This window comes from Syngnathus leptorhynchus, chromosome 16 (assembly GCF_054491065.1).
Source record: "Syngnathus leptorhynchus isolate UIUO chromosome 16, UIUO_Slep, whole genome shotgun sequence".
Classification (NCBI taxonomy): Eukaryota; Metazoa; Chordata; class Actinopteri; order Syngnathiformes; family Syngnathidae; genus Syngnathus; species Syngnathus leptorhynchus.
This window is the reverse complement of record NC_141210.1, coordinates 3,650,328-3,673,308: the sequence shown is the minus strand read 5'-3', so window position 1 is coordinate 3,673,308 and position 22,981 is coordinate 3,650,328. Positions and strand designations below refer to the sequence as shown.

The window sequence follows — 22,981 nt, the reverse complement described above, 5'->3', positions numbered from 1 at the left end:
AGATGACATAAAATGTACGAAATACAAAATGAGAGTAAGGACACAGCTGTAAGGTCACAGCAGGTTGTACAGCAGCAAAGCCCCCTTGACTGTTTACTTTCTCTTTTTCTTTTTTTTTAAGGGGGGGATCAATAGTCATGTTCTCTTAGCCAAGAGAAGATCCTGTTTTTTATCCTCCGGTTGAGGAGGCCTTAAGAGCATGGGTATTTATGGCATTTGGTTGCCATGGCAACAAATGGTTTCTTTCATTTCTACCTGCTTGCGAGGTGAGCGTCAGGAGTTTTCCTATAAAAGTGTGTTTGAATAAAAATAAAAAAATAAAAAGGACAGAAAATGAAATAGCGACTGTGACGAAGCCACCAGCAGCACTCAGCTGACCCCGCAGTAGGAATGACGCGTTTTACTTTCTGGACGGAGTCATGTGACCGCAGCCTGAAGTCCAAAGTTTTTATGTTACAGGAAATATTTCATTCTTAAAGACCTGTCATTAAATGATTTTAACTTCATCCAATATGGATTACCTTCGAGAGTGGCATTTAAGAGGCAAAAATAACCTAACTAGAAATTGCAGTCTCCTCAAAAATTGTGCCTGAATGCTGAGAGACTATACGACCAATTGAACAAAAAAGAGGACAATTTAAAAAAGAAAAATTAAAAAGAGGGGATGACGTCATAGCAATTGGGATGATTTTTAAGTGCTTGTTATTCAGCTTCAAAGCCAATAAGTGCTGAAAGGACAAAAAACAAAACAAAAGCGCACTTTGCTTGAATGAGAACCACAAAAGAAAAGAAAAAAAACGAACTGGAAAAATAGAAACTGAAGAAGAAAGTTCTTCATTTTCACAACTGACAAGTCGTCTCAGCATTCAGACGAGAAGGGCTGTTAGCTACGTGAAGTCAAAATGCAATAATTTTCTATGTGACAACTTAGTAAACAGAGCCGACTACTAGGCACGCAAATATCTTTGAAAAGGATCTCTCAGCCCTTGGTTGAGGCAACGTTGTGCTTGGAAATGCTTAGGTGAGCTTTGACATACTTTCAAAACAATATGGACTGGTGCTGCAACCCGAAGGCATGGCCGACGTTTTTTTTTTTTTTTTTGTCGTTTTTTTGCTCAGTCAAGAAGAGGAATTTTACCCTGCCGGTGCTGTTAGGACGGTTTCGAGGGGGGGGGGGTGTACGTGGTTTGCACAGTGCAAATAAAGGCCGTGCCAAAAGTCACATTACGCTTCCGTATATCGTGAATTGAAGCCGTCATCTTCTCAAATTAGTGCAATCCCGGACAGACAAACTCCCCAAGTGGCAGTTTTGCAAAGGGAAGCCAGAAATCAAATCAAAACAAGGAAGCTCATGATGACTTTTGGGAGACCTTGTCCTATGTAACCCCCCCCCCACACACATAAAAAGATTGGGAATGTAGTTCCAAAGTGTAAACTGAAGGATTGAGGTTAAAAAAAAAAAAAAAAAAAAGCCAGCCCAGAGATGTCAGATCTGAGGGACACTTTTTAGGGTGTGAAGATAAAGGACAGAAGAAGGGAGAGTCACGAATGCAGCATAAGAGGACGTGGAGCTCGCTATCCCGTCCATTATCCTTCAGTCTGATTTGGGAGATTCCAACGAGGCCCGGTCAGGATCGGGCGGGAGGCAGAGACCCCAGTCGGGCGGACACTAGGACGGTGCCGAAAAGGGCGTCGGCCCGGAGCTGTTGTGATTGGCCGACTTGACGATGGTGATGACGCTGGTGGTGGCCACTTTACCCGGCGACAGCGGTCCGCCGCGGGTCACAGTCCTGGCGAAGCACTGCAGCGCCTCGTATTTGGCGCGGAGGGCCTCCAGCTCCAGCCGCATGCTGGCGTTCTCACGGGCCAGCTTGTCCACCTCATGCTGCAACTCCGTCTTCTGGCGCTCCAGCTCCTCCTTCTGGGTGACGCGCTTGATGCGGCAGCTGGCGGCGTAGCCTCGGTTCTTGAGCGTTCGCCGCCGCTGCTTCAGCCGCACCACGTCTTCCTTGGTCAGCCCGCGCAGGTGCTGGTTCAGCTCCCGCACGGACATGGCCACCAGTTCGTCGTCGCTGAGGGCCGGGGCATTCTCGCCCGACTCCTTCTTGACCTGCGGACCGGGAAAAACTGCGTGAGGACCCGATTGCTAATCACGAGATGACGGAACTTACCTTTAAAGCTTTGCTCGTCTTGAAAGGAGTCGTCATTCCCTGCATGCAGACAACTTGCCACACTCTCACAGGAGACGTGCTGAGACAGTAGAAATGAACAACGTTAGTCGCCCGGTAAACTCTTACGATCCAATCAGATTTCAGCTTGTATTTCTATATCACTCTAATCCTCCCAGGACCTTGCCCATCAATAGTTCCTGCTTCTATTATAGCACACCTGCAGATGGGATGTGGTGGGCTCCGAATGCTGCCCTCTGCTGGTGAACCCTAACCACCGCCATTGTGCAAAAATGCCATTAAGTGAAAACTAATGCCGCCACTGCAACTTTGAGCATCTTGCCGTTTGTCATGTCTACCACCAGGGGACAGTAGGACCTCATTTGAGTCGATTGTCTGAACAATGTAGTTCACTAGACCAAGCCAGCATCCCCTTATAAGAAGCTCGACTCTTTGTCCACCGCCCTAAAAAAAAAAAAAAAAAAACCTAACACCTCCTGCCCACCCGCCCCACAACCTCCAAGAAAGGGCTCCATTTCAGGACTTAAAGTGCCGTGTATCTTGCTGAGTGGCTGCCATGGCAACGCCCCTGCAAATGGGCGTGGGAGTGTGAGTCACATGGTCAGCGAGCGGGTAAACAAGGCTCATTCATAACCGCAGCAGCCGGGCTCACGCAGACTACAAACAAGATTTCTTTTTTTTTTTTTTTTTTTTCCCCCCCAACAACAAGTGAGTGAGGAGGGGTCCCTCGTAGTGCCCACTACCACATGACAAGGTGTAAATTACTGTCACGTCAGCAGAACATTTTCAGTGCAGTCATGCTGACCTTTACCGGGGCGGCTTGTGGAAAATTCCCTGTGTCATGGCGGAATAGTTTCCCTCGTAGTCACTGGTGTATTTTTACCGGCAGACAATGTCGTCTATCAGCATCCCGCTGCTCAGATCCTCTTACGCTGGGCTTTCCTGATCCTCCGCATGCCCTTATTTATCTCCGCGGGGTAAATTTAGCACGATGCGGCTCAAACCGATTTCTGCCAAGTCGACAGTTTAACTAGAAATGATATCCCGGCGTGTTCTCTGAATATTGCCTTGGGTGGGGCGCCACTGCTCCTCAAACCTTTTTAGTCTAAGTCCCACCTCCAAAAAAGACTTTTCTCACAAGACGCCAAGTATATAAATCAATGTAACTACTTTTTGTACAATTACAACACTGTTTACTTACTTTCAAATCAAACTTTAAAGAGAATTATGAGGTGTATTTATTGCCTTCTGCTAGCTAAATGTTAACACAATGCAAAACGGGCTCTGGTTAGCATCAATAATCGTCGTGTTACAACCCTTGAAGCAGCAGATATTTGCACACACACGGTGCAGCAACACATGGAGAAAGATATAGCAATACTCCCAGGCATATATTCTTTATCCTCTGGGATAAAATTGCAGGAGTTTTTTTTTGTGACTACATTATACTGTCCCTACAGCAGGGGTCACATGAATAAGCCTGTTCTAAAAATAGCTTACCAGTTAAGGGACATTGTGATTTTCCAGGAATGCTGTAGAAATGATCATTTGAAAATGTAAACCCTGGCAGATATGTGTCGAAAATAGAGCCCTGCATTTTAATATTTGTGATTTCAAAAGTGTGTATCAAACTAGTAACCCTTGATCTTCAGTTTGAACATGTAATTCTGGGATTTCTATGGGATACCGCTTTTTTTTTTTAATGGCTATTTTGAAGATTGAATCATGACATCCCAATTGACAGGATGTAGACAAACATCAAAGTGTCCCAGCGCGTAGAAACGCATGATTAAAGCTAACCACTAAGTCCTGTTTCGGGATTCTAGCAACATCTGCCCCCCCCCCCCCCCTCTCCTCTCCCCTCCAAACAGCTGCATCACCAAAGTAAATATAATATGGAATTCCTCATGTGCAAATAGGTCAGTAGGGGGGGTCCCTGAGAATATTCCTTGTGGAGATTATGGAAAAGTGTCGCATGATGGCAGTAAGGGAGGCCCCCTTTTCTTTGTACAAGGGGGCCTCCGGCTTGTTTTCCTGAAATTCTTCAGGCATGTGCTTATGTTTTTCCAAGGTTCTCCTCATCAAGATGCCAACGTTTCCTCCACAAGAGCACGCATGATACAACCCAGGCGACAGATGTTTTTTTTTTTTACCCCAACAGACGCAATCAAGAAAACAATTCGTGCAAAGCTATTCTGAAAAGGCAGTCTGGGAAAATACCTCCCCAAAAAAAAAAAAAGGCCACAGATGGCTCGCTTAGAGAACAAAAACCGCATTCCTGAGTAAACACACATGTGCCGGAGCCTCTCATGCAAATGTTCATCGGGGTAGGCCGAATATGTCCCGCCATGCACTCTACTTACTACAAGGGAACATGGAGGAGGGGGGGGGGGGGGGTACTTTTTTCTCACTTGTAAAACAACAGTTGCAAAGTGTACAAAATGTCTGGAATTCTGTAGCGTCTGGTGTATTTCACGTGCCCAAACAAATCGAACGTAGCCTGTGCGCACATGCCGGGAGGTCTGCTACATGCAAACTCGTTTCAGTGTCCAGTGGAACCTGTCAAGTCGCCTTTTAATGAATGAATTAATTAATTTTAGCTTCCTTTTTTTTCCCTGCATTTGCATATTATGTGGTGTTCTTTCTTTTTGATTTTCATTTTAAACTTTCCCAAATTGCAATAGTTGAGAAATCCCCTTTTTGGAATCCGACAACAACACAATGACGTAACGGCGCGTCCACGACAAAGCTCGGCGTGAGCCGCCGCCGCAAAGTTTGAGTTGAAAGGCGTCTAGGCGAGTCGCTGCGTGCAATCGACAAGCGGGCTCGCACTGATGTGGAGAGCGCTATGCGTCGCACGCGCCACTTTGAAATGAATGTTTTCCAAAGTATTTTGGGCCTTCTTGAGACAATTTGTCTCTTGGTTCTCATAAAAAAATAAATAAAGTGGATCATGACTTTGCGTCAACGTTTGGTAACAATTTTTTTGACTTATTCGATTCATCGGTTCAGTGTTTTGATTTTTTTTTTCGTGCTTAGGCTTTTACGTCTGTCACATTTCCAGTCCGGAATACTTGACATGTTTTCATCCTTTTTTCTTTTTTTTTTTACTGGCAACGCTATTTGAAAAGCACTTGATGACGTGTTGTTGTTTTTTTCCAGGCATCTGGTCAAGTTCAAGGTTTGCAGCAGGTAACTGCCGAGCCCTGCCCGCTCTGAAAATAAACAACACACTGGCCCGCTTTGGACACCTTGTTTTCCTTTTTGCTAGTTCAGAGTGCAGACTCTGGCAAATAACCTTTTTTTTTTTTTTTTGGCTCCCCAGGCGGTTTGTTGAAATCCATCCAACGGACCCTGTACATGTGCAGATTCCATTCTTTCCCCCAGCGCAGCACATTCGGCGGGCTCCGATACGAAGGAAACGCGGTGCATAGCCGAGCGGTGAGTCACGCTGTTTACGGGTAAAAACCGCAAACCTGCAAGGAATCGCACCCTCCCGTTCTGACGTTTCCTGGAAAATCCCGTTGTTAAACTGGAAAGGAAGGAAAAGGAGCCCGAGCAACAGTTGGCATGACCGCCGTAGATCTTTGGTGCGGAAAGGGAGGAGAACTCGTTGTATTCCAAAGACAATTTCAAGAATGCAGAAGGAAGGCTGCGCGGGGGAAATGAGCAGACGTGGAAAAGCCGCGTGTTGATAACAGAAGGTGATAAAGCGCATGTCGGGCTTCAAAACGACAAGCTCAGGTATTCTGGTTTTTATGCTGCCATCGGGAAGTTGCCAAATGATCGTCAGGAATTCCCAATAACATCCTAGCAAATAAATCAACTTGGGCCGTGCCACGCCTTCGGAGCACAATGAAGCAGGCAGGCGTGCCGGCAGGGTGGTTTGAGGTCACGGTTGAAATGTGAGGTCATTTCAATAGGTACACCTGCACAGTTGAATGATAGCACGTCAACAACATAAATCATAATGCTGACTTTTTGATTGACAATTTGGCGCCAAACCCAGTTCCTATTCGTGTTTTGCACGCTCGTAACTAAAAACAAGGTCAACAATCGCTCTATAAATAGCAGACGGATGCTAGAAAGTTTTTGCGAGTTTCATTCTACTCAAATGCGACGTCGATCTGAATTCGATTAATCGCTCAGCCCTGTGTCGAATCAATTAAAAACCCGGAGTGTTAAAAGAAAAATCTTTTTCTCTTTATTTTCAGCTCTAGTATTTATCGCTCGCGCAGGTGTAAGACAATGTATTATTAGCTGCGTAAATTATGTTTACCCGAGAGTAAAATCGCAGGCTTGCACGGCCAATGGTCCGCCTCCCTCCCTCCAGAGCAAGCGAGGCAAAAACACATCAGAGCAAACATCCCTGTGAGTCATCACATTGCTCACCGCAACTATGTCACTTTCACAACACTCCACCGCCAGCCACATGAGCGCGCTCGGCTGCTTTCTGCTGCCGCGTTTCATGCGGGGTGAGAAGCAAATGACTGGTGACAATTTAAAGACAGAGCCCTTGTCTGGATCTCCTAACTCTCATGTGCTTCATCACGCTCACACCACAAGCGCGCCAGTGGAAAAAAAAAAAAAAGTGACTCAGCCTGAGACCTAATAGAGAAAAGTATAGTGGGGGGGGGGGGGGGGGGGGGTCAATGCAACCACATGTTCACCTCATGACAGACAAGAGCGCCCACTCCCATATTCTGTGCACCCACCCGGAACAAAATTGAAAGTGCAAGTTGGTGACATTTAAAGTGCAAGAAGATGTGAGTCAAACGCACGTTCATCTGAGGTCATTTGGAAAAAATGTTGAGCTGTAAAGTCATGCACTTGTTGTCTATTTTATGAACAACATTATTTAGACCCCAGGGAGGGGATGTCTTGTAGATGGAGATATGTCCTCCCCCCATTAGCCTTGCCTGCCCTGGTGGTCTGGTGCCCTTTGTCCTACATGTACATGTTGAAAATGCATACCACGTGTTATACTATGGCAATGTCAAAAGCTGTCTGAATTTGGACTGTTTACGGTCAACTTGGAATGACAACAAAAAGTGTGGTGAAAATATTTGACAAATTCTTTTAGTAAAAAAAAAAATAGCCTGTGTTATTATTATTAATCATCATTTAAAATATAGATTGCTTAAATGGGGCTCTAATTTGACCGAAGTAAACTACTTTTAATGTTATTAATGGAATGCGCATGAGCTAGTTGTGAACTTTCACGAGGTCGTTAATTCTGTTTATTTCAACGTAACCGTAAACTCCCGAGTAAGCTTTTTTTTTTGGGCCAACTTAAAGTATTTTTTTTAATTATTCATATTATTATTTCGTCATTTTTGCGGAATATCCAAACTCACTTCTAATTACATAAATCAACAACCCTCACCTCTGTGGACGCGCGAGGATCCCCGTGGACTGGAATGCACGGAAAAGTAAAAAAGAAAATATTAAAAAGAAAAAAAAAAAACTGAAAATTATGTCCGGTTAGGTGGGAACCTAATCCCCCCTCGGGGAAACGAGGCCGTCGAATCCGCGTTGCTGAGTGCGGCAGACGGCAAGCCAGCCAGCCTGCGAGCGGAGCGTCCTGCTAACTCGATTCACCCCAAAACAACAACAATGTTACGAACATTCCACGCTCCCGCTTCCGCAAGCACTGACGTCACCGCGTCCTCATGACCGCCCCCTCCATTCATGAAAATAACTTAGTGCTGACGTCAGTGCCGGGAGGGGGAAGCCAGAAATAGAAGAGTCTGTTTTTTTTGCGGAGGAAAAAAAAAAAAGGCCTAATCTGGTGGAAGAGAGCGCGTATAGTTTCAGACTTGAATAAGATCTTTAAAAGTGATCTTGAGCACCAACAAGTGGGGGGGGAAGTCGAGCTTGCCTGGAGCAGCTGCATTCCATTCCTGAGGAAAGAATGCGGGGCAGTGGCAGTCACAGGATTGTTCTTATTGGGGCTGCTGCTGCAGTCACAGGTTATTTTTGCCCTGCGATTAAAACGCCCAATGTGTTTAAAATGAAGAATGAGGGCATTTACTTTTAAGGTCACACGCACAACACTGTTGATTTTTTTTTTTTTTTTTTGTTACACGAGAGTCCACACTGGATCAGGTGTAAAGCGTGTTTATGCTCCTAATAGTGCAGGTGAAACATGGACTGGGCGTGGGGGGCACACGATCTCCAGGGGCGGTTCTAGAACCCCTTGGGGACCCACGCAAAGCTCTGTAAGATCTTTAAGTATGTTGAGTAGGTGTACCTAATGATATGTCCACTCAGCATTACAATATTACCTACTAAATATGAAACTTCATCCGAGAAAATTCACTGTAGAATAATAATGAGGTTTTTTTTTTTAATTATAAGTTTTTATTGATTTGCCCATGTTCAGCAAAGCATAGGGAGGGACTGGAGCGTGTTTGAGGCATCCGCAAGGGTGGCGAGCTGTGCGGTCTGAGCAGTTTTGGATTACAGGAAGTAACATTGAGTCACTAATCTACATGCTTTTTTTTTTTTTTTTTGTCTGACTCATTCTCTTCGACTTGGTTGGAAATGTGATCTGGCACCCCGAGGCCTCCTGATGTACAAGAGATCATTCCCTACCTCCAATAACTCCAACTTCAAATCAAATCAGGCTTGATGCTAAGCATTCGTGACAGTTAGCTCACATTTTCTCCATGCAGATGTTTGGGCATTGTTCTGGATTTGTTGCTAAGCCATACACATGCTATCATAAGTACATTTCCCATATGACACCACCACTGAACATTCCACTGACTTCACCCCAAAAGATGAAAACACTTTACGTAACCAGCTGGAAACTTTTTTTTTTTTTCTCCAGATTTTTGCTTTTATACTTTAAATCATTGGCAGACGCTGAGGCAAGACTATTTCAAGTATTTACAGTGCTGAAATGACATTTCAAGAAAAGAGTGAGAATTGCGAAATGCTCAGCTTCTCACGATGGGCGGGGCCCCATTAGACCAATTATATTACTCTGACAAGTGATTTATGGAGATTATTAACTAACTCTATTGTCCATTACTTGGCAATTTATAATTTAATAAATAAATAGTTACAAGAAATCACAAACATTGACCTCATGGCACCTTTATTCAAGTAGCATGGAAACGCTGCCATCTAGTGTTCGAATAGTGGAATTAAAGAATCTAGGAATCATAGTGCGATAGGCGCGCTCCTCGGTATGCGACACGCGGCGGTTCGATGTTACGAACGGAGAAGATGTGTAGTTTTTTAAATAGATCGGTTTACATCTATCATTTATACTAATATTTATTTTATGGCTTTACTACTTTGTTAGCGTAGGTTACTGCTAAAATACGTTCTGACTTAAAATCGTCATTGACCAAAGAACCCTGTAGTTTCCTCTCCAAATAAGAAAACTGGACCATTGTAGTCTATTTGAACAAATTCAGAATATTTTTTCCAGTACTGCGACCTAAAAGCTTAATAAAAGTAGAGCTGATGTGCTGGATTGCGCAGTTAACATTACTGTCGCTAGGTGGTAGTATGTTATTGCTGTATCCTTTACCCTACATGTTTGGTTTAACGAGGAAGACGCCATCGTAAACGGGGCTCTCCCATCACTAGCATTTTGTCATTTAGCGACAACTTCAAAACACATTGAGGTATTAAAAGCACTTTTGGTGCAACGTTTTAAGTTGCTTTGGATTTAATTTTCACTTCCGACACAACTCTGTGTTCTCAAAAGTTGCCACCGGTCCACGTAAAGCTGTGAGTTAGCCGTGTTAGTTGTTGTTAGCCGAGGCTGTAGCACAAATAGCAGTGAATAGACTTGCTCATGTTATTAAAGTCTGATCCAAGAAGAAGGCGCTATTGCGATCTTCTGAACCCCGCTAGCTTGCCAAATCACTCGCGGCCAGTGGCTGACATTCATGGAATCTAACTTATATATTCTTTAAAAGACTTTTGTTACAAGTAAAGCATCCGAACATATGACGTGACGTCACCTGCAGTGACACTTGGTCGAGATGAATCGTCAAAAGCCAGCAGCCCTGCGGCGCCCCAGTGCTGCAAAAACATCAGGTCAGTTACGTTCAGCTTTTCAGATAATAGGAAAATAAGCTCTTGCTACAATTTCCCTTTTGCTAAATGTAAACAGGATCGTTAATAAAAACGTGTTCTCTTCCTAGGCCATCCCCCACCCGGCGACTTCATCGCTTTGGGTTCTAAGAGCCAAGGTGGCGAGTCCAAAGCCCCCGCTGTCCTCTTGAAGCCGGCCGCTGCCGTTCTACCTACTGACCGCAAGAGAGAGACCTCCTCCACCCTCCCGTCGTCATCGGGCCTATCCAGCCTCGCCAAGCGGCCCAAGCTTTCCACCACACCCCCAATCAGTGCCCTGGGACGCCTGGCGGATGTTGCGGCTGCAGACAAGAGGGCGATATCACCTTCCATTAAAGAACCATCCGTTATTCCTATAGAAGGTAACTTACACTTAAATGCTTACAAAAGTTGTAAAAGCCTGGATTCACTTTGCAGGTCCACTTTCCAAATTCCAAACATTCAGAGTTTCTTGTATTTGTGTACAGTGTCACCGGCATTGCTGTTGGATGACATCGAATTAGCCGAGTCGGAGGGCAACGACGAGCGCATCGAGGGGCTGCTGTGCGGTGCGGTCAAGCAGCTCAAGATGAATCGAGCCAAGCCGGACATCACGTTATATCTCAGCCTCATGTTCCTGGCCAAGATCAAACCCAACGTGTTTGCTACGGAAGGAATCATTGAGGTATGTTTTGTTTTTGTTTTTTCATGCGTTGACATCATCTAAACTCAAATGCTCCAAGACTTAAAATGTCGTTTATTTTTTTATTTTTTTATTCTTTCTTTGGTTTCACGTTTGCCTTTAGGCCCTGTGCAGCCTCTTGCGTCGAGACGCGTCCATTAATTTTAAAGCAAAGGGAAACTCCCTGGTGTCCGTTCTGGCCTGCAATCTACTGATGGCCGCCTACGAAGAAGATGAGAACTGGCCAGAGATTTTTGTTAAGGTGAGAATTTGACCCTGAAAATGTTACCTAAAGCATAAATGTCCAGTTGGTGATCTGCTCCATGCACGAAAAAAACAACAACAACATGCTGTGCCTAACCACTTTTAAAAGTTGATTTCCTCATACTTGCAGGTTTCAATATGAAATGTTGTTTTTCAGGTGTACCTCGAAGACTCCTTGGGAGAGAGAATCTGGGTGGACAGCTGTCACTGCAAGAACTTTGTGGACAACATTCAAACAGCTTTTTGCACCAAGATGCCCCCCAAGAGCATGCTGCTGCAGACCGACACGGGAAGAGCAGCTGGAGATCTCAGTGCCAGTACTGACCAAACAATCTGACTTGATATTTATTTTCATACTGGGAAACAAACTTAAACCTCCATTTTTATTTTAGGTAGCAGCCCTCATCCCTCAACTCCCGATGAGGACGACAGCCGGGCGGAATTGCTGATAGCCGAGGAGAAACTCAGCCCTGAGGATGAAGGCCAGCTTATGCCAAGGTAGTAAAACACATCCACGCTAAAGTAGGATTCAATTTGAATTGAGCCACTGTCGGGCTCGCCGCAGGTATGAGGAACTAGCGGAGAGCGTCGAGGACTACGTGCTTGATGTCTTGCGCGATCAGCTGAACCGCCGGCAGCCCATGGACAACGTGTCACGCAATCTGCTGCGCCTGCTGACCGCTACGTGCGGGTACAACGAAGCTCGGCTCATGGCAGTGCAGAGACTTGAAATGTGGCTGCAGAACCCCAAGGTGAGCAAATATGCATTTGTAATTTAGTAACATTTAGTGAAATCTTATTGTGCCAATTTTGCGTCGGTACAGTTGACTCGGCCGGCGCAAGACCTCCTCATGTCGCTGTGTATGAACTGCAACACGCACGGAGCGGACGACATGGAGGTGATCTCCAACCTTATCAAAATCCGCCTCAAGCCCAAAGTGCTCCTCAACCACTATATGCTTTGCGTCAGGTCCGCACACTCACATGTTTCAAACAGTTGTTCTTGGTTCCTTGACATTTCTGGGCTTTCTGACAATTTTTGCTTGGGCAGGGAGTTGCTCAACGCACACAGAGACAACCTGGCCACCATGGTCAAGCTGGTCATCTTCAACGAACTCTCCAATGCCAGGAACCCCAATAACATGCAGGTTCTTCACACGTTGCTGCAACACAGCCCAGAGCAAGCGCCAAAGGTGAGTTCATTTCAAATTCCCATCAGTGACGTCGTCTGGAAGGTGGCTGGAATTAAGAAGTTTTGTCTTTGTAGTTCTTGGCGATGGTCTTCCAAGACCTGCTCACCAATAAGGACGACTACCTGCGCGCCTCACGAGCCCTGCTGAGGGAAATCATCAAGCAGACCAAACATGAAATCAATTTCCAGTCGTTTTGCTTCGGTTTGATGCAGGAGAGGAAGGAGGCCACCTACGTGGACATGGAGTTCAAAGTAAGACTTTCGGCTCTCCTCCCTGTCAAGCGCTTTTGCTCTTCTACTCCAGTTTGACTTTGTTCTATCCTCGCCTTTAGGAGCGCTTTGTCATCCAGGTGACAGATTTGCTTACTGTCTCCATGATGTTGGGCATCACAGCTCAGGTCAAAGAAGCCGGCATTGCGTGGGACAAAGGAGAGAAGAAGAGTGAGTTCTTTGCCTTGGAAAGGAGACGACAAAAAAAATACATGTCCCACTGATTCTTTTTCATACCACTGGAGGGAGCCCTTGTGCCATGCTGCCAGTGTTTTTTGGTGTGGTTTTTTTGGGCTTCTTGCTAACTGCATATATGCTTTGCTTCAGACCTGGAGGTCCTGAGGTCCTTCCAAAATCAGATCGCCTCCATCCAGCGGGACGCCGTGTGGTGGCTTCACACGGTGGTTCCCACCATCAGCAAAGTGGGCGCCAAAGATTACGTGCACTGGTGCGTATCGATCTCTCAGAGTCCCGTTTGTAGAACTGTCGTATTTCACATATGTGTTCTGCACACCGCAGCCTTCACAAAGTGCTTTTCACTGAGCAACCCGAGACCTACTACAAGTGGGACAACTGGCCGCCAGAGAGCGACAGGAAGTGAGTCGCAAATGCTCGCCTGTCGATCGGATTGCGCAACACTGAGTTGTCCTTCTTGCTTTCAGCTTTTTCCTGCGCCTCTGTTCCGAGGTGCCCCTGCTGGAGGACACGCTGATGCGCATCCTGGTTATCGGGCTGTCTCGAGATCTGCCGCTCGGCCCGGCCGACGCCATGGAGCTCGCCGACCACCTGGTCAAGAGGGCTGCCGGCGCTCAGTCCGACGGTGAGCCATTATAAATGAAAAGGAAACGTATCGTGTGCTATTTTTTTTTTTTTCCTCTTGCCAAACAGATCTGGAGGTTTTGGTGGTGGAGCGGATCCAGCTCATTGACGCCGTGCTCAATCTATGCACATACCATCACCCGGAGAACATCCAGCTTCCTGCAGGGTACTTGACTTTGAAAGCGTTCACGTGTCGCCAGCGCTTGCAGTGGAGAATAACAAACAATGCCAAATGTTTTGAAGGTACCAGCCACCAAATTTGGCAATCTCAACCCTTTATTGGAAAGCATGGCTTCTACTGCTTGTGGTCGCTGCGTTCAATCCACAGAAAATAGGTACTGTGCCGTAAAATTTGCAAAATTATTGCGACACCTGGCCTTTATTTGAATTCATCTTGAATCGTTTCCTCTGAAGGTTTGACTGCTTGGGATGGTTACCCTACCCTAAAAATGCTCATGGAGATGGTTATGACCAAGTAGGCACCCCTCTTTAAAGATTTTTCGATTATTTCTGATTTGAAATCCTGTGCCGTAAACATTCCCGCCTCCACAGCAACTACACGTACCCGCCTTGCACGGTGGCGGACGACGAGACCAAGACTGAAATGATCGGTCGTGAGCTGCAGATCTCGCAGCGGGAGAAGCAGGAGATCCTGGCCTTCGAGAGCCACTTGGCCGCCGCGTCCACAAAGCAGACCATCACAGAGAACAACAGCCTGCTGCTCTCCCAGCTCACCAGTTTGGACCCACAGTAAGATCACACAAAGACTCAGTGGTAAGCTCCCAGTGTCAACACGCCCCATTTTGTTTGTGCTCAGGGGTCCGCCTCGTCGACCTCCGCCTCAGGTGCAGGACCAAGTGAAGACCCTCAACCAGTCCCTACGCCTCGGCCATCTTCTCTGCCGCAGCCGCAACCCGGACTTCCTGCTCAACATCATACAACGACAGGTAGAGAGATGGCGATATAATGAAAGCGACACAACTGCATTCGAATATGACGTCCTCGCACAGGCTTCCTCCCAGTCCATGCCGTGGTTGGCCGATCTGGTCCAGTCCAGCGAGGGGTCCTTAGATGTGCTCCCCGTGCAGTGCCTGTGTGAATTCCTCCTGCACGACGCCGCAGACGACAACCTGCATCTCGACGACGACGAAGGAGGCAGCAAAGAACAGAAAGCCAAAAGAAGACAAGTACTTCACTGATGACATTTTTTTTTTGCTCTTGTTTTGGATCTTTACACTCAACATTGATTGTAATTTGCTCCCCAACAGAGGCAGCAAAAACAAAGGCAGCTCCTCGGACGGCTTCAGGATCTTTTGTTGGGTCCCAAAGCCGACGAGCAGACCACGTGCGAAGTTCTGGATTACTTCCTACGTCGTCTCAGCTCCTCTCAGGTGGCTTCGAGAGTCCTGGCAATGAAGGTATTTCCGCAGTCATCAATCTCCCGGACTCATCGTGCCGGAAACCCAATTTCACCGCTCACTTTACACCTTACACTTTGCAGGGCTTGTCACTGGTGCTGACCGAAGGAGGCCTGAAGGACGGCGAAGAAAGGGACCAGCCCATGGAGGAGGACTCGGCCGACGCCGAGCTCCTGCCGGGGTACCAGTGGTTGCTGCAGGACCTCCCCAAGCTCCCCATGTTCGACAGCGTCCGTGGCATGACGTCCACCGCCCTGCAGCAGGTCTGCGGCATTGGCAAGTAAATATTGAACACGGCTGTATTTTAAAGCCCTTCTCGTGTCTCCCTTCCGACTAAGGCCATACACATGGAGACTGATCCTCAGACCATCAGCGCTTATCTTATCTACCTCTCCCAGTATGCACCAGTGGAGGAGCAAGCTTCTCACAATGACCTGGCTTTGGTAAGAGTCCATCACGATAAACGCAATCTTTTTTTCTTGTCTTAGTCATCATAGTTTTGTCCACGTAGCGCTCGTTCATGCAAACTTCCCGTTCTACCGCAGGATGTGGCCCGGCTGATCGTGGAACGCTCCACCATCATGAACAACCTCTTTTCCAAGCACTCCTGCCGACCAGAGTCAGAGGCGGTCCTCGGCGCGTTCCTCTCAATCTTCTCCGCCTACATCAGGAGGATGAGGAAGACCAAAGATGGCGAGGATCTGTACAGCTGGGTACGAGCCCCTTCCAACCCCTCGCATCAGGTTCTTGACTGATTATTAAATTTTATTTATTTTTTTTTAGTCGGAGTCTCAAGATCAGGTGTTTTTGCGCTGGACTACAGGAGAGACGGCCACCATGCACATTCTTGTGGTTCACGCGATGGTCATCCTTCTTACTCTGGGCCCGCCTAAAGGTAGTTCATGAATACAATGACCTCGTACGACAGTAGCTTCATACAGTGCCTTGAAAGGCGCCTTATAAATAAAACGTATTATTATTATTATTATTATCACTTGGAAAAAATGGAAAAATAACTTTTTCTGCTTTTCTTGTGTCGATACTGCAGGAAAGAGTGACTTCTACAGTCTTTTGGACATTTGGTAAAATAACTTTTCTATCTTTTTCTGCTTTTCTTGTGTCGATACTGCAGGAGAGAGTGACTTCTACAGTCTTTTGGACATTTGGTTCCCTGACAAGAAACCCTTGCCAACTGCCTTCTTGGTGGACACTTCAGAGGAGGCCTTGCTGCTGCCTGATTGGTTGAAACTGAGAATGATTCGATCCGAAGTGCCTCGATTGGTGGACGCAGGTAAAGTTTTGACCGCTATGTGAAGCTCTTCTCATCACTGTGTATAGTTAACACAGATGATGTCACCATGTACAATTTGACCTTCAGCTTTGCAAGATCTGGAGCCTGAGCAACTACTGCTGTTCGTGCAGTCATTTGGAATTCCCGTCTCAAGTATGAGTAAACTGCTGCAGTACTTGGACCAGGCCGTCACTGTGGAACCACGAGCATTGGAGCAAAACATTATGGATAAGGGTAGGAGTCTGCCGTGGGTCGAGCTTCTACTTGAAGTTATCCTTGTCCGATGACACTTTGGTTGATTATTTCCTCGGGCGACAGACTACATGGCCCACCTGGTGGAGGTGCAGCATGAACGAGGTGCCACCGGGGGCCACGCCTTCCACAGATTGCTCAGCTCCTTTCTTCCACCCCAGAGAGGTCAAGTGACTTCATACTCTCTCATCAAAGTTAAAAGTAAATTAAAATAATGTAAATCTCGATCATGACTTTTCCGCAGATGCTGCCGAAACAAGTAAAGCCAAAGTCACAGTGGAAACTCCCCACGGCTCCGTTAAGATGAGGGCGGCTGCGCAGCTTCCGACAGTCGGGCTCGATGATGACCTGCCAGGCTTGATGCTGCGGGTTAGGAAACACGAGGGAAATCCATTATGGTATCGTGAGTTACGCAATTCCATTTCCTCACGACTTGTTTCTTTCTTGCGCAGATCTTCCCGTTAAAGGCAGAGGCACGCTGGAGCGGCCCGCCCCCCGGCCAGCTCTCGCTGGCCTTGCAGCAGGCTCTGGCCAAAGAGCTGATGCGGGCCAAGCAGGGTCAGGTTCAGCAGGCCGGGCTGGCTCTACGTCTCCTTCAGGGTATCGGCGCCCTGCTCACCTCGACCCACGCCGGGCCTATCGTTCTCGCCATGCACCACAACCACTCCCTGGCCTGCCCTCTCATGCGCCAGCTTCACCTCTACCAGGTAGTCAGGACGCGCTAAATCCACTTTATTTTTATCACCAAATCCTACACAAGCGTGTTGCCATTTTTTTTCTACCCTCAGCGCCTCGTTCCGCAAGATCTTTCCTTCTCTTCATTATTCCTCAAAGTCAACGTGGAGATGCTCATCTGGCTTGAAAATCCCTCAGTGGAGGCGGGCCCGCTGAAGACTCTGCTCAAGTCTTTTATCGGTCAAAACTCTCACACACACCGGCACAACGATGGTGAGCGCCTCTGTTTCTATGTGCCCTCTGATTGAATGTTTAATTAGTTCTAATTGTTTTTTTCCTCCCGCCCCTCTTGTCAGTACGCTCGAGTTTTATCCACCTGGCCGAGGCGCTGATGTATCATAGTGACGCAGAGGTGCCGGTGAGAGCCATCATAGCGATGCTGAAGGCCGGAGAGAGATGTAACGCAGAGGCGGAGCTGATTGGGAAAGGTTTATTATAGTTCAACAATAGTTTTTTTTCAATATTTTTCTTTTTTTTTTTTTGCTACTCCTGAACTTTTTTTTGTTCTTGACATTTTTCAGTTTTACAAGGGCTGATGGAGGCTAAGTCTCCATATTTGGAGGAGCTGTTGTCTCTGTTGATGACGGTCAGCACCCAGAACGGGACAGCCGGCCCCGTTACCATGGTTATTTCTCTGCTATTGCAGGAAAGCGAGGAGCAAGTCGTGAAGAAGGAACCGGACACAAAGTAAATTCCGCAATTCATTATTCTATGTGATATATGATGGATGGATATTTTATTGGAATCCACACTCACATTACCGATCCATCTCTTTGCCAGCGGCTCCGAGGTGACAAAGTCCGGCCTGAGCTCAGGTCTACTGGTGGATTGGATGGAGTATCTGGACCCCGAGGTCACATCCGTGTGTCCTGACCTTCAGCAGAAACTCTTGTTTGCACTCAACAAGGTGAAAGCCGTCCGTCCCCTTGCCACGTTTTGACCCCCCTGATGCATTTTTATTTATTTTTGTGTCCCTTAGGCGCGAGGCACTCCGGCCTACAGGCCGTACCTTCTGGCCCTTCTCACGCATCAGTCCAACTGGTCCACGCTGCTGCAGTGTATCAGCGCTCTGCTCAGCAAGCGGAAAGACTACAAGTACAGTTCAAGGCGTGACATCTTGTTCGGCGTCCGTCATACGTTGAACTTGTTGCAAAATGTCTTTCAGACCGGACCCGACGTCGGCTCTGGACTTCCTGTGGGCGTGCAGCCACATCCCACGTATCTGGCAAGGACGCGACCAAAAGATCCCTCAAGTCGGTTCCAAAACTGCAAGCGTCACATTGGAGCCTCCGCAAAAAATCATCCCATTTCTTGTTTGTCTACTTAGAAAAAAACCGAGAAGTTTGTAATGCGGCTCAGTTCCGAGGAGCTCATCAGCCTGGTGGATCTGATTCTGGCCGAGTCGGAGCTCAACTGTCGGAGCGAAAGCAACGCCGAGGAGGAGGCGTCCTGCTCTCTCATCCAGGCCCGGCTGCCGCTCCTTCACTCCTACTGCAACGGACACCCGGACAACATCAAAAAGGTGGCAGAGTACCTCATCAGCTGCACCAAGAAGTGGGAGGACAGGTTGGTACCATCTCTCGTCGTCGCCTCCCTTCAAAAAATTCATTCGGGCAAAGCGAGTTTTACTATCCGAAACTAGAAGAATTGAAAATTGCCTTGTTAGTAGATAGCTATTGTTCTCTCCAATTAGCCCAGCCAGAGCTTGTTTTTCATCTTGCCGCTGATTAACTCGGTCCAAATCTCGCCCGATGTTCCTTCCCCGTTGCCGATGAACTTTGCAGGCTCTCCTCTGTCAAACCGCAACGCCTGGGACGGGGGGGGTGCGTGGGGGGCGATAATTAGGTCTATTGGTGTGAAATTAAAACCGGCAGAAGTCGTCGGCGCCGTGATCTCTTTAAAAGCTCAGTGCTGTTATAATGAAGCCGAGAGGATTAAGGCTGGAGCGCTAAACTAGCCTGTGTTGTGAGCCGCTGTCAGAGATCAGGGTGCAACTCTTTGTGGAGCCCAACCCTCCTTTTCACCAATGTGTCTCCTACTTATTAAAAACACTTTAATGAGGAAACTTTGGCCAAGGTCAAATAAAATTAGCTGGCGAATTACAGTTGTTGTTTTTTGAAAGTGCGCCTTGTAAAAACACAGCCAGATAAACAAAGAAAGAAAAAGGAAAAAAAGGAAAACAATTCGGCCTTGTGCTTATGTTGCTTTATTCGATAAGCTGCTGTTGATTCCAATTCCACAGCGTTTGTTTGCTGCCCAAGGTCGCTCTGGCCGCAATAAACTGTCTCGTTAGTCGAGTTGAGTTCTCGCCCTGTGAGCGCCTTGGCCTTAAGAGGATTGCCATGAAGCTGGAGCAGACATGTTGTTGCTTTTCACGTGTTAAGGAAGCTGATCATTTTGTATGAGAGTCACCGATTTTGTATTTCTCCCTCTCAGTGCTATGAGTAAGCGTTGCCAGAACTTGCTCCTGCAAATCTACCTCCACTTTCCCGAGGTCATCCGGCACGTGGCCTTGCCCGAGGGCACGCTTTGGAGCGGGGGGACGGCAGACGGCAGCAGCTGCAAGGTAACGTAGCTTAGTGAGTGAAATACACGATTTGTGCATTTAAAATATCATGAAATCATCATTCTTCTTTTGTCAGCTCGACACGCTGGTCCACCGCCTGGTCACGTTGCTCGCCGATGTAGCGGAAACCAAGTCGGCCGAGGGACGCGTCTCTGATGCCAACCTCGCGTGTAGGAAACTGGCTGTGTCACATCCTGTCCTCTTGCTCAGGTGAGTAACGCCCACCAACCTTTTTGAGCTTCTGCATATTGACAAGTCTCCTTTCTTCCCACGCAGGCACCTGCCCATGATCGCAGGCCTCCTTCACGGCCGCATCCACCTCAACTTTCGTGAGTTCCGCCAGCAGAACCACATGATGTTCTTCAGCAACGTGCTAGCCATCCTGGAGCTCCTGCAGCCCCTCGTCTTCCACACTGACCACCAGAGGGCGCTTCAAGACTGCCTTCTGTCCTTCATGAAGGTCCTTAAGGTTGGTAGCACACTGCTCAAGTGGGGAAGCCTTTGTCAGTTCTTCAACGGTTCTTCCTTTTACCCTGCAGAACTTTCAGAGGAGTCGATCACCACTGGTCTTCATCAACAAGTTCCTCCAGTTCACACAAAAGTACATTACCCATGATGCAGCGGCCGCCATCCCATACTTGCAGAAGCACTCTGATATATTGCAGTAAGTCTTAAAAGCATAATTAGTTCAAACATCTTCAGAAAAAAAATGGCAGTATTTTACAACTCTTTCTGAGCCCGGTCCAAAAACAAAAATCAAATTTTCCTTTTCTTCCAGGAGCATGAGTGTTGAAAACCCAGATTTGGTCCAACTGAAGTCTCTCTTAGCCGGACTCACTCTTCCCGTAAAAAGCTCCTCCACGGAGGTCTCCGCAGAAGACGGCGATGGTAACAGGATTCTTTCAACATATTTATATTGTAATCCATGACCCGGCAGATGACAATTTTCATTATTCATCTTTTCCAGATGAGACGGCGGCCGGTTCCCTCCCTCTGGTCAACATCTCGGCCTCGGTTCCACTGAGCGGCGCCGACATGACCACGTATCTGCGCAAGATTTCCAGAGGAGAGGCCATGGAAGGTTGAGGCTGACTCGGCAACTTTAGCCCAGAGAGAGCGCAAGCGTGCGGCTGATGGACGCTGACTCACGCGGCACTTTTTTTGTTCCTCTTCAGACGTGTTGGAAGTGTTGACGGAGGTGGATGAGAAGTCGAGGCGAAGCCCGGAGATCATCCAATACTTTGTTGTGAGTCATCAAGCACATGGAGGAAAGAAAAAAAAAAGAAGACTAATGAATAGCAATCCGCCATTTTCTCCCCTAATGGTCTTTTTCACAGAATGACCTACAGCGACTCATGACGTCATCGGAGGAGATATGTCGCAATATCGCTTTCAGTCTGGCGCTTCGCTGCATCCAGAACAATCCCCGGTAAAGTCCTGAAAGAGATTTTCATCCAAATGTGCAAATAATATTGACGGTTGGCCCATCGCGGATTTCTGTCCCGCAGCCTGGCAACCGACTTCCTGCCCACGTTCATGTACTGCATGGGCAGCGGCGACTTTGACGTAGTGCAGACAGCGTTGAGGAATCTTCCGGAATACGTGCTGCTCTGCCAAGGTAAGAACGACGCGTCCTCCCCGGCCGGCGCCTCCACTCCAGACTTCTCAGCGTCCATGTGAGTGTTATTTCCTTTTCTTTCTCTTCCTCTCCAGAACACGCAGACATCTTGCTCCACAAAGCGTTCTTAGTGGGTGTCTATGGACAAATCGACACCAGTTCCATGATTTCAGAGTCCATGAAGGTTCTTCATATGGAAGCCATTTAATTTCATATCATTGCTGTCTCATGGAAAATAATATATCAGCATTTTAATGGACAATTTGTAGTTCAGACACAATTTTTTTTTATTTCGAGCTTTCACTTACATATTAGGTTATACAGGTGTGGAAATTGGAACATCGTGAAGTTACTATAGCAACTATTGAGACTTGTCGATTCAAATCAACTCTTGTAATTTCAAAGTCTCAATTTGTTACGCTAACATTGCTTGACTTTTAAATGAGAGACCACAAAGCTTCTGTATTCTGGATTCAAGTCTTTGTCTCCACGCTACAATGTTTTCCTGTCACCTAAAAAAGCATTTCCTGTGCACCTCTGGTGAATTAAAAAAAAAAAAGAAAGATAAATCTGCCTTCATTTTTATTTGAGTGAGTAGTGGAACAAATTTCTTCAGCCGTTCATTTCGTCCAGAATGATGAGCTGAAATTGTAAATAAAACACGGCACCAAAGCCAATTATTAACTTTCACGTATGATTTGGAAGAAGAAAAAAAAAAAAAAAGATGCTAAGCGGGCGCCTTTCAATCGGTCGCAGACAAAAGCGGCAAGCGGCTGTCACGCTGCGCGGAGGCTAGCTCCTCACCGCCGCGCGGCGGGCAGATTAAAGGCGGCGATGAGCATACCGCGCTGGAAACCCATTTTGCCATGAAAAGTATGTTTTGTTGAGCCGCTCCACCGGCGACTTGAAGCCAGTCACGAGAGCCAAGTCAAACAGCTCGAGCATGCGGGCACAAGGAGGAAAGTGGACTTACCCTTTTGGAGCCAAATTAAGCGTGGCGGTAATTGTTCAATCATTTCAAGCTACTTTGATCACGCCGGTGTTGCCTTACGTGCAACTTGAGGATCCTCGCTGAGGCCGAGGCGTGCCCGTACTCGTCGGTCAGTGGAAGCTGTCGCTCACAAATCAAAAGTCCAGAACCAAACTCGGAGCGGATAGTTGAGAGCAGCTTTTAGCGCTCCTCGACCTCTTTATGTTCCACTGTAATACGGGAACACACTTTTGGGGTCATTTGCCATCATTTTATTTTCTATCCCGAGGTCATACTTTAACTCAACGTGTGTTTTTTTTCTCTCATTCAGTGTCTCTCAACTAAAACAAAGTGGTACCATATTTTCCTGACTATAAGGAGCAGTCTCAAAACTTTTTTTTTTTTTTTAATGCATGTGTGCAAATACAGTTGACATCCGTCTCTCCCCGACACCTTAATTGCACCTGTATGGTGTCCTATAACTCGCCGAGAGCTGTGTTGACGGTGATCTATCACCTTTCTGCACAAGTCCCGACAGCCCGGGCTCTTTGGTCCGGCGCCAACATCCGATCGGCCGGGCAGCAGCCGGGCGGAACGGCGATGAGTGACAGCCGGCAGAAGAGCAAGGCTGAGGAGTTA

General features: G+C 47.1%; 2 protein-coding genes across 3 annotated transcripts; one reads left to right on the top strand and one right to left on the bottom strand.

Annotated features, from left to right (window-relative positions):
- Positions 1-1,449: 1,449 nt before the first annotated feature.
- On the bottom strand, positions 1,450-7,785 carry mafk (MAF bZIP transcription factor K). The gene is made up of 3 exons (XM_085933031.1): positions 7,576-7,785; positions 2,172-2,250; positions 1,450-2,110 (listed from the first exon to the last, which is right to left on the bottom strand). Exons 2-3 carry the CDS (start codon positions 2,214-2,216, stop codon positions 1,670-1,672), a joined length of 486 nt encoding a protein of 161 aa, XP_085789157.1. The 5' UTR covers positions 2,217-2,250; positions 7,576-7,785; the 3' UTR covers positions 1,450-1,669.
- Positions 6,846-22,505, top strand: ints1 (integrator complex subunit 1). 2 transcript variants are annotated; one of them, XM_085933029.1, is made up of 48 exons: positions 6,846-9,832; positions 10,130-10,250; positions 10,358-10,648; positions 10,754-10,950; positions 11,072-11,209; positions 11,369-11,528; positions 11,604-11,709; positions 11,777-11,963; positions 12,036-12,181; positions 12,263-12,404; positions 12,479-12,655; positions 12,736-12,844; positions 13,001-13,121; positions 13,193-13,270; positions 13,336-13,493; positions 13,562-13,658; positions 13,736-13,827; positions 13,907-13,967; positions 14,045-14,242; positions 14,310-14,439; positions 14,503-14,679; positions 14,761-14,910; positions 14,994-15,173; positions 15,249-15,353; positions 15,456-15,623; positions 15,694-15,805; positions 16,043-16,201; positions 16,289-16,435; positions 16,520-16,618; positions 16,698-16,822; positions 16,906-17,160; positions 17,242-17,401; positions 17,485-17,616; positions 17,710-17,875; positions 17,969-18,095; positions 18,168-18,283; positions 18,354-18,441; positions 18,516-18,754; positions 19,625-19,754; positions 19,831-19,964; positions 20,031-20,223; positions 20,294-20,418; positions 20,533-20,642; positions 20,722-20,835; positions 20,930-21,000; positions 21,092-21,183; positions 21,263-21,372; positions 21,468-22,505. In XM_085933029.1, exons 2-48 carry the CDS (start codon positions 10,196-10,198, stop codon positions 21,578-21,580), a joined length of 6,540 nt encoding a protein of 2,179 aa, XP_085789155.1. In that variant the 5' UTR covers positions 6,846-9,832; positions 10,130-10,195; the 3' UTR covers positions 21,581-22,505. The 2 variants fall into 2 exon arrangements, with proteins under 2 accessions (XP_085789155.1, XP_085789154.1); XM_085933028.1 differs by having other exon boundaries at positions 6,846-10,250.
- The last annotated feature ends 476 nt before the right edge of the window (positions 22,506-22,981 follow it).